This window comes from Cricetulus griseus, chromosome 2 (assembly GCF_003668045.3).
Source record: "Cricetulus griseus strain 17A/GY chromosome 2, alternate assembly CriGri-PICRH-1.0, whole genome shotgun sequence".
Classification (NCBI taxonomy): Eukaryota; Metazoa; Chordata; class Mammalia; order Rodentia; family Cricetidae; genus Cricetulus; species Cricetulus griseus.
In genome coordinates, this window is record NC_048595.1 from 317,544,934 (window position 1) to 317,558,233 (window position 13,300).

The 13,300-nt window shown below is 38.4% G+C and overlaps 1 protein-coding gene across 2 annotated transcripts in view; it reads right to left on the bottom strand.

Moving 5' to 3' along the window:
* Positions 1–13,300, bottom strand: part of Fcho2 (FCH and mu domain containing endocytic adaptor 2) — a 92,366-nt gene that overhangs the window by 45,201 nt on the left and 33,865 nt on the right. For both annotated transcript variants that reach the window (XM_027401651.2, XM_027401650.2), the window contains exons 7-8: positions 5,428–5,526; positions 3,659–3,755 (exon numbers count right to left, since the gene is read on the bottom strand). In XM_027401651.2, coding sequence (XP_027257452.1) covers positions 3,659–3,755; positions 5,428–5,526 — 196 coding nt within the window. The remainder of the gene's footprint in view (positions 1–3,658; positions 3,756–5,427; positions 5,527–13,300) is intronic.

Here is a 13,300-nt window from a genome sequence, read left to right on the forward strand (position 1 = left end):
AACCTACTTTGCATGTAATGAAAACAAAGATAAATTCTTAAAAAAAAAAAAAAAAAAACACTTGGGCTGGAGAGATGGCTCAGGGGTTAAGAGCACTGGCTGCTCTTCCAAAGGTCCTAAGTTCAATTCCTAGCAACCACATGGTGGCTCACAACCATCTGTAATGAGATCTGGTGCCCTCTTCTGGCCTGCAGGCATACATGCAGACAAAATACTGTATACATAATAAATAAATCTTTAAAATCAAAATCTTTAAGTATTACATTGTGGCCTATAAACTTTTCATTTTTAAAATTATTTATCCTACTGATTGTTATAACTGGCAGTTACTATTTTTTATAAAAATCATACATTAAAATTAACAGGAAGATTATAAAATAGGAAACAACAAAAATATGGATCTTAAATTGGGTATAGTGGTGTGCCTACAATCCCAGCACTATGGGAAGTGATGCAAAAGGACTGAGCTTGAAACCCTGGGCTACACAGCAAGTTCCAGGCCAGCATCAGCTATGTAAGTATCTCTTTAGCTAACTAAATATATGAGAACAATTAAGGCTATAGGGATAAAGTCAGAATATAAATAGAGCTCTAAATCAGAAAGCACCTGTTTCTTCCTGACTCTTTCAGGCTACAGAATGCTGTAGTATTCAAAGTATCCTGTCATTATGATTCAAATTCCAGAGAATCCAGGCAGTACTAACTATTAATAAAGGAATTTTTATTATTTTCTCATATAGTAGAGAAACATTTGAACACTCCAAAAATATTTGATTTACATAAGATACCTCAAGAAGATGTGCTATATCTTGCAACAGAAAACTAACAAGATTATCTATTCTTTCTGGCCTCTATCACAAACACCTCTCACCAGAGAGGTAGTGATGTACTAACTTAGGTACATGCATTTAAAAATAATATAGCCTCTGGTTTTCTCACTAAAATCTGTATCCCATAAAACTAAAGCAAATAAACTCATCCAGCCCTTATAAAACAGTAGAAGTAACAGAAATCAGCTAGACTAGACTGAGACTAAGACTATATTACTTTTTAAGTAATAAAATACATACGAATTTTATGCAATTACATACAAAATTTTGAGTTTCTTGTTCTGAGAAACATAAATTTTCTATCCCTGTAAGGAGCCCTTGAACCCGCTGCTCAGGTGTTAACAGACTGAACAAGAACATGAAAGAGCTGTTCTTATCCACTGACAGCAACTGAAGCAGAGCAGTCCCATGCACCCTTTCTACTCTACACAGCCATGCCATAAAAACAAACACTTTCCCTAAAATTACTATGCTAACACTAAACAAACACTTTAAAAAACACTTTGATTTTTCCTACTTGGATTCTCATCTGACCCAGTCACTGGCCTGTTGATGACTCCTGCACAGCAACAGGAGCTAAAGAAAGTGAAGCCAAGCAGACACAAGCAAATATAAGAAAGAGGTGAAGGGAGAGTGAAACAAGTCCTAATGACATCCACTTCCTTGAATTCATTCCTGTCCTTCCATGTTAAAAAAGCCAAGGCATGGAATTTTTTATTCACACTTGTTAAAACTGGCTTGTCAACATGTGGAAACAAAGACTCTATTCAACTAAGCCAGAGATGACAATATCAACATGAGTGCCAGGCCTCAATATTGACAGTAAGTACATGGAACACTGTGATGAGAAGGGTTCTGAGATTCTCCTTGGAAGAAAAATACTATGATCTAGTGGCAGTATCTTCCATGATACATGTTCACATAACTGTCAGTCCTTGATTGAGTCTTTGGAAATGAAACTGGCACACATACAAACCAGCAGCAAAGAAGCCCAGGAAACCCAAGTAGAGTGGGGAAAAAATTACATTAGGGACAGCCTAGTATCACCAGAAGACTGGTCTATACAGTGAGTTCTAGGACAGTGACAGATACTCAGTGAGACCCTGTCTCAACCCTCCACCCCCCCAAAAAATATATATCAAAATGCCAATCAAAGCTAAGAATGGTGGAGCATGCCAATAATCCTAGAGGCTCTACTCCAGAGGCTGAAACAGAAATCTGTATAACATTTTAATGTTCCAATTATTCTATGACCTAATGTCTAAAGAACAAAATACTTCAAGCTGATTCTTTGGATTCTTTTCTTTTTACATAATACCCTAGGTCACCTGTGACTTAAGGGAAAGTATTGCTTACATGTTAGGTTCAGATTTCAGCTCAAGTATCCTAGCTTCAACTAATTTTTCAGAATATTGTAGATGATTAGAGATATACATATAGTTATAAAAAGTAATATAGAAAGGTCTCTGGTAAACACACCTTGCCCGAGTTCTGACAATAACAACATTTGGAAAACTACAGTTTAACATAACCAGAATACAAAGATAAAAATCTCTATTTAGATATCTCAGCATCCTCATTCTAGTAGGTCTGTCCTGATCTTTTCCTATTGGCCTTGGGATCAAGAATCCTGGAACTGAAGCCAGGTGGTGGTGTACATCTTTAGTACACCAGCATTCCAGAGACAGAGGCAGGCATATCTGAGTTGGAAACCAGCCTGTAGTGTTATTTTGTTTGTAATCTAACAAATAAAACTTGCCTGAAGATCAGAATGCAGAACTAAGGCACTAGTTAACGACAGAGGAGACAGGCAGTGGGGGATTAAAGGCATGTGCCACCATGGTGTATTCTTAATGCTTAGCACAGTTAGCACTAAATGAAAACATTCCCCAGAAATGTATGTGAATGAGAAAAGAAAAGCCATTAATTTTAAAGGTTCTATATTGGTCTCAGTGATGAAGGGTCAGTATTTCCTTCCCAGCTTTATTAAACTGGCCTTCTGGCAGGGCTGTGGTGGTGCACACCTTTAATCCCAGCATTTGGGAGGCAGAGACAGGCAGATCTCTAAGAGATTGAAGCCGGTCTCATCTACAGAGCAGGTTCCAGGACAGGTTCCAAAGCTACACAGAGAAACCCTGTCTTTAAAAAAAAAAAAAAAAAAAAAAAAAAGAACAAAACAAAACAAAAATTACAGGCTTTCTGTACCTGTAGCTAACTCTCCTTTCAGAAATCCAAACAAGCCATAGTTTCATTTAGTAAGTTATATAACCATTTTAAGTAACTAAATTATTAACTAATAAATACTATAACAAAAGCCTTAATTTAGGGGCTGGAGAAATGTCTCAGTAGTTTAAAGTACTTGCTACTGTTGCAGAGGACCTGCCTTTAATTCCCAGCACCCAAGTGGAGGCTTACAATCATCATAATGCCAATTTCAGGGGATCTGACACCCATTTCTAGCTTCCTCTGGCACCAGGCACGAAACTACAGACATAAATATACACATACAGACATAAATATACAATAAACAAACATGACTCCTTTTTAAGATTGATTCCATTTTACAGTTTATATGATATAAAGTTACAATTAAAAAAAATAACAATAAGGCGCCGGGCATTGGTGGCGCATGCCTTTAATCCCAGCACTCGGGAGGCAGAGGCCTCCAACTCTGTGAGTTCGAGACCAGCCTGGTCTACAAGAGCTAATTCCAGGACAGCCTCCAAAGCCACAGAGAAACCCTGTCTCAAATAAATAAATAAATAAATAAATAAATAAATAAATAACAATAAGGCAAATATTTGTTTCCTTGCAGTTCATCATCTTACCAGGTCTTTCTTTCCCTGTGCCTTTTGACTCGGCAAATTTTTGTATCAAACTTTCAATTGTAGTATTAGCCATATTATTTATAAATTCTTCATGAACCTATTAAAAAAGAATAAAGATTTCTTTCTTTTTGTATTAGCATTCTTACTTTACAAAGCAATTTAAAAAGTTACAGCAGATTTTTTTTAACCCCCCCCCATTGTTTCCTATGTTGGCAGATTTCTACTGATCAACTTCTGCTTACCTTAGCCACTAAGACATTGCCTCATAGACAATCTATTATTGCTACTTTTGATTATTTTAGAGACAGAATTCTCTCTCTCTCTCTCTCTCTCTCTCTCTCTCTCTCTCTCTCTCTCTCTCTCTCTCTCTCTTTCTTTTTTTGACTCAATTTGTAGACCAGGTTGGCCTTAAACTCATAGATCTGCTTGCCTGTGCCTCCCGAATGCTGGGATTAAAGGTCTGGGCCACCACTGCCTGGCTAATGTTTGCATTTTAAATAGCAAAGAAAAAGACTTTTCCTCTCTCTCTTTATTTCAATACACTCCAGATTATCATTAAACACATTCTGAATACTTCACATTTAAATTTTCTAATTTCTACAGCTGAAGAAATAGCTCAGTAGTAAAGAGCACATATTGCTCTTCCTGAGGCCCTGAGTTCAATTCCCAGCACCCACATCAGGTGGCTGACAATTGTCTGTAACCCCAGCTCCAGGGGGATCTCACACCTTTGAACTCCGTAAGCACCTGCATTCCTGTGCGGTACCCCCCATACACATAATTAAAATAAAAAATAAATTTTCTAATTTCTTAAGTTACTGCCCCTACCTTAGAAGAGTAAAACCTGAAAAGAGAAATACTCAGAAGTTGGTAACATCCAGTTTTAATGAAGACTATATAGTTAATTCTTAGAAGTATATAACTATTTAAAATAACCAGTTGTTTAATATACACTAACTTTATGGTTAATTGCATAGTAATACTGATAAGTATAGTTATTATTTATTTGTTTGTTTGTTTGTTTATTTATTTTTGGTTTTTCGAGACAGGGTTTCTCTGTGAAGCTTTGGAACCTATCCTGGCACTCATTCTGGAGACCAGGCTGGCCTCGAACTCACAGCGATCTGCCTGCCTCTGCTTCTCAAGTGCTGGGATTAAAGGCATGCCACCAACACCAGTGGATAAGTATAGTTATATAGTAACTATGTAATTATATAGTAGTTACTTTAAAACAATTTAAATTGGGCTGGAGAGATGGCTTAGTGGTTGCTCTTCCAGAGGACCCAAGTTCAATCCCCATCACCCACTGAAGAGGCTCACAGACACCAGTAGCTCCACTTCCAGAGGAAACTGATGCCTCTGACCTCCAAGCATCTTCAGTCATATGTACATATGTACCACATACAATTAAAAAAACAACAAAAATAAAAAATTTCTGCCAGGCACTGGTGGTGTACCCATTTAATACCAGTACTTAGGAGGCAGAAGCAGGCATATTTCTGTGAGTTTGAGGCCAGCATAGTCTACAGAGCTAGTTCTAGGACAGCCAGGGCTACACAGAGAAATCCTGTCTCAACAATAATAATAATAACAATAATAATAAACATCATGCTTGGTGATCAATAAAAATACATTTAAATACAATTCTTCATTAGAAATAATTCAGTATCGTACGTATGATTTCTAAACAATGTGATAAAAGACAGTAACATGCTATAAATGAACATAAAAATTTCATAAACCATTTCAACATAAAGCAAAAAAATTACCTGGCCTATTTGTAAATGAATTTCCTTTATAGCATTTGACAAGGATCCTATAATTTCCTTTATGTGAATGAGATGAGTCTCTTCAATATCTTGAAATTTCTGGGTTTGAAATATAAAAGTTTTGATTATAAAATATACATATATACATACAAGTATATACTCTTGAATTAAGAGAAGTTTTAGAAGCTATCTTAATATAGACAATTAAATTAAATAAATTAGCACTATTTTTTAAATGCTTCTAGACAAATGGACCTAATAAAGTTAAGGTTTTGCAAGGCGATGATGGTACATGCTTTTAATCCCAGCACTCGGGAGGCAGATGCAGGTGGATGTCTGTGTTCAAGGCCAGCCTGGTGTACAGAGTTCCAGGGCAGGCTCCAAAGCTAAAGAGAAACTCTGTCTCAAAGAAACATAAAAAGAAAAAAGTTAATGTTTTGCTATCCCATTATCTTAGACAAATATAAACTTTTTTAAACAGAGTCTGAAGCTACAACAAGTTAAACTCTACAATCAGGATTTTTTTTTTTTTTTGGTTTTTTGAGACAGGGTTTCTCTGCGTAGCTTTGGAGCCTATCCTGGCACTCTCTCTGGAGACCAGGTTGGCCTCGAATTCACAGGTATCCAACTGCCTCTACCTGGGATTAAAGGCGTGTGCCACCAATGCCCGGCCTACAATCAGGATTTTTAAAAATTAGGAGATCCAGAAGATAAGAGTATTAAAAACCAGAGAGACTTTTCTAAACTAAAAACTGATGCTTAGCTTACCATTTGATACTAAAGTTCACAATCTGGCCAAAGATTCCCAACATGCCTGTCTAACTTTTGAAAAGCTAACAGAGTCTGTGATCAAAGAAACTTAGGGAAGCCTGAGTGACCTGTCTCAGCAGTTCTCCACAGAAGGTAGGAAGGTACTGGGTGGGGGAGGGGAGGAGTGTCACACCAGAGCATGGGTCTCCGGGATGTCTGTGGAGTGGGACAGGTGGAAATGCTTTGGGGAAGGAAACTTTCCTAGTTACAATAACAACTTTTCCCAAAGAATACCACTGCTAGCTTCTGCTTTGCAAAACTCATGATCTAAAACCCTTAGAAATACGGAAATAATGGAACCTGCTACACTTTGCTTACACCAGCATTTTCTAACTTCTTCAACCTCACAACCTTTGAGTGTCCTTCTCCTCCCCTAAAATACAGTTATCAGTTCTACTGTATATATTTTGTTTGGTCAAATTAAATCAACTCTAAAGAATGGGCCTAAAATTCCAATTATTTTTCTCTGGTTAAGCACATACAGCTTAGGCAAAGGGCCGAAGTTCAGTTCCCAGCACTCAAGTCAGATGACTCATGATCCTGTATGTATACACAGACACACAGAAATAAAAATAAAATCTTTAAAGAAGAGAGACTTAAGGAACACCCAGTAGGAAGACGACTATTCTAAGTTCATAATAGAAGAAATGGTACAGGAAAGATGGCTCAGCACTGGTTCAGAGCACTCTCTGGCTGCTCTTGCAGAGGACCTGGATTCAGTTCCCAGCATCTACATGGTGCTTCACAACCATCCCTAACTCCAGAAGATCTGTTCCTCCTTTTGACCTCTGCAGGTACCACATACGACAACACAGTACACATACATACATGCAGGCAAAACACTCACATAAAATGAACACACCTAATTAAAAAAAATTTTAAATGGTCTTCAGCTTAAATGTCAAAAATTTATTAACAAAATATTTTCCCAAAAACAAACAGAATATAGTAAAGCTGACTCATATAATTAATTTCATATGACGACTCCCCATTTCCAAGGAAAGTGTGTCTTTATTCCCTTTTAATAGCTTTATCAAACAAGGTATATTCTGAAGTACTTAGAAGTATCTTTTTACACTTTATGTGAGTGTTTTGCCTACATATGTATCTGTGCACCACGTGCCTGCTGTGCCTGAAGAGGCCAGAAGATAATGTTGGATCCCCTAGAACCAGTTACAGACAGTTGTGACCTGCCATGGGGGTGGCTATTGAGACTTGAACTCAGGTGCTCTGAAAACCAGCCAATGCTCTTAACTACCTAACCATCTCTCCTGGCCCCTATTCAGAAGTATCTTGAAGCATGAATCTACATATAATTCAATGCATAATTCAGATACAATTATGAAACTGTGGGATTTTTTTTAAGATAGAAAAAGCACATGGGGGACTGGAGAGATGGCTCAGAGGTTAAGAGCACTGCCTGCTCTTCCTGAGGTCCTGAGTTCAATTCCCAGCAAGCGCATGATGGCTCACAACCATCCGTTATGAGATCTGGTGCCCTCTTCTGGTATGCAGATATACATGGAGGCAGAATGTTGTATACATAGTACGTAAATTAAATCTTTTTAAAAAAAAAGAAAAAGAAAAAGCACATGGGGGGGTATAGCTCATTGGTAGAGCATCTGACTGCAGCAAAAGCACACTGCTACCTAACACTATTACTCAAAATTAATGACTACGACTTTGATCAGAGTAATTCAACAGTAGGATACGAATACTGTGTTAGGTGTTTCAAGATAAATTAAGGCATTCTTTAAAAAAAAAAAAATGTGCACAAGTGTTTGTGTGCATGTTCATATGTTGAGTGCCAGAGCATCTATGCCACAGAGTTGTAGCACAAGTAATAAAATCCAGAGACAGATATTGGGGTTCAACATATTGGGGTTCAATTGGTAGAGTTTTCACTTCTACCAATGCTCAGTCCAAAGGGGGATCCACCAAACCTCAAACTGCTCCCTACTGCACTGCTGCTCAGACTCAATGAGATTGCCATGAGTACTATCTCCTCCTGCCTTATATTCCTCTCTCCACCCATCCATATCACTCCGTCTCCAACTCCCTAGTGCTGGGATTAAAGGTGTAGACTGTTTCTCTCTCTTTTAGACTGATTCACTCTCATGTAGCCTAGGGTGGCCTTGAACTCACAGAGATCCCTCTGCCTCTGTCTCCTGAGTGCTGGGATTAAAGGTGTGTATCACCACCACCTTGCACCCATGGCTGTGGCTAGCTTTGCACTCTGATCCCCAGGCAAGTGTTATTAGATAATAAACAAAATATGGCCACACAGAGTGTATATAGCCAGAGAACAACCTCAGGTATCAGTCCTCACCTTTAACCTGGAGTCAAGGTCTCTTATTACCCAGCTAGCATACAACAGGCTCCATGCCCTGTGAGTTTCCAAGGTTCTGCCTCCACCACCTTGCCATGGGAGCAGCAGGATTACACAAACACAGAATGTGGCTTCATGTGGGTTCTGGGGACCTGAGTTCCAGTCCTCTCACTCCTGAGAGTCAAGCACTCATCACTAAGCCATCTCCCCAGCCCAATGAATGAACTTTCTTGAACTAATTAGATAAACTTTCCCCCCTTACAATGTTCACTCACATTTACTATTACATTTAAAAAGCATAATCTTGTTAGCCAACAAAGATACCCAAAAGCAAGCACTCTAACCCTATAACTCCTTATCCTGAACGTGTTGCTCAGATTCATTTCCACGGAGAGCAATCATAAAAGCTACACATGTGAATGAGGTACTACGTAATGTTCTGGTACATGTATACACTGCATAATATTTAAATCAGGATAAACATACCTCCTCAAACATTTATCAATTCTTTATGGTAAAAATTTTAACAAAACAGACTTCTTGCCCCTATCTAACTCTAACGTAGCACTCACTAACCAATTTCTCTTCCCCATCTCCAGGGCATTGACAGCTACTATTCTACTCTCACAGAAGTTACAATTTCAACCATCCTTACTCTACCCAGATGAAAAAACATAAATCACACACACTTTGAATAAATACTAACCATACAGCTCACAACCACCTGGAACTTCACCTTCAGGGGATCTAAAACCCTCTTCTGGCTTCTTACAGATATCTACACACATGGCACACACTCAAACACACACACACACACACACACACACACACACACACAGAGAGAGAGAGAGAGAGAGAGAGAGAGAGAGAGAGAGAGAGAGAGGTTTCTTTAGGAAAGAAAACAAACAATAGGAAATTAATATTCATTTACAGCTACTATTATAGCTGGAAGGCTAAAGCTTTGAGGCCAATTTGGGTTACCCATGGAAATTATGTTTGAAAACATAACAGAACTTGGACAGATGGCTCAGAAGTTAAAAGCACATACTGCTCCTGCAGAGGACCCAATGGCTTACAACTGCCTCTTCCAGCTTCAGAAGATCCAATGCCCTCTTCTGGCCTCTGTGGGCACACATTACAAACATAATTTTAAAATAATAAATCTTTTTTAAAGATTTATTTATTTATTTATTATGTATACCGTGTTCTGTCTGCATGTATCCCTACAGGCTAGAAGAGGGCACCAGATCTCATTACAGATGGTTGTGAGCCACCATGTGGTTGCTGGAAATTGAACTCAGGACCTCTAGAAGACCAACTAATGCTCTTAACCTCTGAGCCATGTCTCCAGCCCTAAAATAATAAATCTTAAGACAACAACACAAAACCAATACTAGGCAGTGTGTATGCATGCACACCAGTGTACATCACATGAGCTATCAGAAAGAGAAAGACACAGAAAAACGTTAAGAGGAAATATACACACTAGTAAGGATTATTTAAATCAGGATAAACATCTCTCTCTTCACAAGCACTGTGATTCACATCTGTTCAAGGAAATTAAAATTAATTTGCAAATGGCAGAGTAAATAATTAAAATGCTATTTTGAAGAAAATGCAATGAGAAAGAAGAAAAAGACAAGGAAATGGAAAGATGAATGCTGGAAAATACCTCCCCCCCAACACACACACACACACACACACACATACACACTCTGGTTTTTCTGAGATATGGTTTCTCTGTGTAGCCCTGGCTATCCTGGAACCCAATCTACAGACCAGGCTGGCCTTGAACTCACAAGAGATCTGCCTGCCTCTGCCTCTCAAGTACTGGGATTAAAGCTGTATGCCACAACCTCTCTGGTAAAAAATACTTTTAAAATAATATTTAAAATATATGCAAAGCTGGATGTGTTGGCATACACTATTAATCCTAGCACATGAGAGGTAGAGGCAGGTAGATTTCTGTGAGCTCAATGCCAGCCTGGTCTATACTGTGAGTTCCAAGTGAGCTAGGGCTACATAGTGAGACCCGATCTCAGGGGTTACAAAATGCAATGCCAAGACCAAGCATGGTGGTTCCTACCTAAAATGCCAGCACTCAAGATAGTAAGGCAAGAACACACAGAATCTAAAAACAAATACACAAACAAAACAAACAACGTGTGTGTGTGTGTGTGTGTGTGTGTGTGTGTGTGTGTGTGTGTGTGTCTGTGAGAGAGAGAGACAGACAGAGACAGAGAGAGACAGACAGAGAGAGACAGAGAGAGGGAGAGAGAATTGGATCCATAAAGTGGCAAGAGAGATTCCACTCCATAGAGCTGTTCTCTGCCCTGCACAAACATAATTAAAAAAAAATAAATAAATTTAGGAGGTTGAGAGATGTCTCAGCAGTTAAGAGCACTCTGGCTGCTATTCCAGAGGACTCATGTTCAATTCTCAGCACCCACATGGAGGCTCACAACTGTCTGTAACTCCAGTCCCAGAGGGTCTGATGCCCTCTTCTGGCCTATACAGGCAAAACTCCCATATTTAATTTAAAATGCTAAGTAACATCAATAAAGAAAAATACTGAGCAGCAAATTCTAATTCCTATTCTAATTTAAATAGTTAACTGAGAGTAATTAGTAGAAATGCAAAATTAACAAACCAATAGTAACATGTTCTTTTCCTTTTTTTGGTTGGTTTTTCAAGATAGGCTTCTCTGAATAGCCCTAGCTGTCCTGGAACTCACTTTGTAGACCAGAAACTCACAGAACCGCCTGCCTCTGCCTCCCAAGTGCTGGGATTAAAGGAATGAACCACCACCACCTGACAACAAGTATTTTATACTTCTGGCCTTTTAAACTCATGGCCCCAAAGACAAGGATATGTCTACCCTGCTATTCTACTCATTTTTCAAGTCTGTTTTTTTTTTTTTATTTATTCTTATGTTTTACATTTACTTATGGGGGGGGGGTATGACTCATGTAGAGGTCAGAGGACAACTTGCAGGGACAGATTATCTCCTCCTATCAAATGGGCTCCATGGATTGAACTCTGGAAGTCAGGATTGGCAACAAGGGCCTTTACTTGTTGAGCCATCTTGCCAGCCCCAAGTCTCAATTTTACATGTCACTTCTCCAAAAGAAGACTCCCGACCTCCTCATTTAAGTTACTCCTATTATTCTACCCCCCAGAAGCCTAGTCCTTCCCTTCATAACATTTATAAAAATCTGTTATTTTATGTCTGCCTCCACCCTCTGTACTGTCACCTGAATACACCCTGCAGCTAGTACAGTGCCTTTGAAATCATAGGAAAACATGGATGTGATTACCTGCATGCATGCAGACAAGCATGAATACCTTTAGGTTTGTGAGATGTAAGTTGTTCATTTAACTAGCAATCAAAGTCTCAGATTTATCAAGACTTTCTTTCATTTCTAACATACTCTTTCCACCAAAAGAGAAAAACTATTTTAACTGCTGAGAAAATAGAAATAAACAAAGTGTCCTTGTATAATTTACATTTACATTAATCTACCTCATATAATTTACATTTCAGTGGAAAAATACACAATAACAAATAAAAGTGAAGGGGTCGGTGTACTTCACCATGATGTAGCTCCTCAAAAATGATGACTAAAATGTTTCAAAAACTCATCATTAGCCTCAGGCCCAGAGCTGTAGCACCACATGAAGAGTATGCAGTATGATATAAGGTAAGTCACTGTGATCTGTGGGGTTCTGTTGCTATCTACTAGATGAAATTAAATTCCTGATGTCTAAATGTTGCTAAGAACATAAGCAGGAGTGGGAGTAGAAATGTTAGGTAGGATTCATAAAGTACATCTACCTTAAAATAAGCCTTCAACTAGGGCTGGGAGAAAACCAAATTACATATAATTCATCCCAAGTTAAAAGAGCACAAACATTTTCACTATCATCTTCCTCCACTAAAATTTAAGTTCTATGAGAACAGAGCTTTTTCATTTGTTTTGTTTACTGCTGTATCTTCATTACTGAATATCTTCCATTTTTCTTCTTACACAAAGTAAATCACAAACTCAAGACTCAAGCCTGACAACCAGTATTGTCTTCACTATCTACCAATGCCTTCATTTTCCTCAATGATCTTTAAACAGCTCTTCTTATTTATTTGAATAAACCTTTATGATGTCTGGATGTGAAATGTCCATCACAGGCTCATGTGTTTGAACACTTGGTCCCCAGAAGACTGAACTGTTTTGAGAGAGCATGGAATCCTTTGGACAAATGTGCCTTGCTGGTAGATGTAGAAGATAGGGCCAGGGCTTGAGGAGTCTAGGCTGGCTCTACTTCTAGACCAAACTTTCTGCTTCCCAATCCTCTAAGATGTAAGAAAGCAGCCTCATAGTCTCTGTTTTTTCTCTATGATGGATTAAATGTAAACCATGAGTCAAGGTAAATCCAGCCCTTTCTCAGGTGTTTGGTCACAGTAATGTGAAAAGTTAACTGGTATAACAAGCATAAGCACTCTGGCACGTTGGCCCTCAATCTCCCAAACAAGATGCTAATAATTTATATATTACAGCACTGAAATAGTTCATTTAAAATTTTTCTAATGTTAAAAAAATTAAACAGAACATTCTATTATTTAATCAATATATACAAATATAAGCATCCTGTCTTTAACTCAAAGCCTAAAAATACCAACCTGAGGGCTGGGGAGATGGCTCAGTGGTTAAGAGCACTAACTGTTCTTCCAGCGGTCCT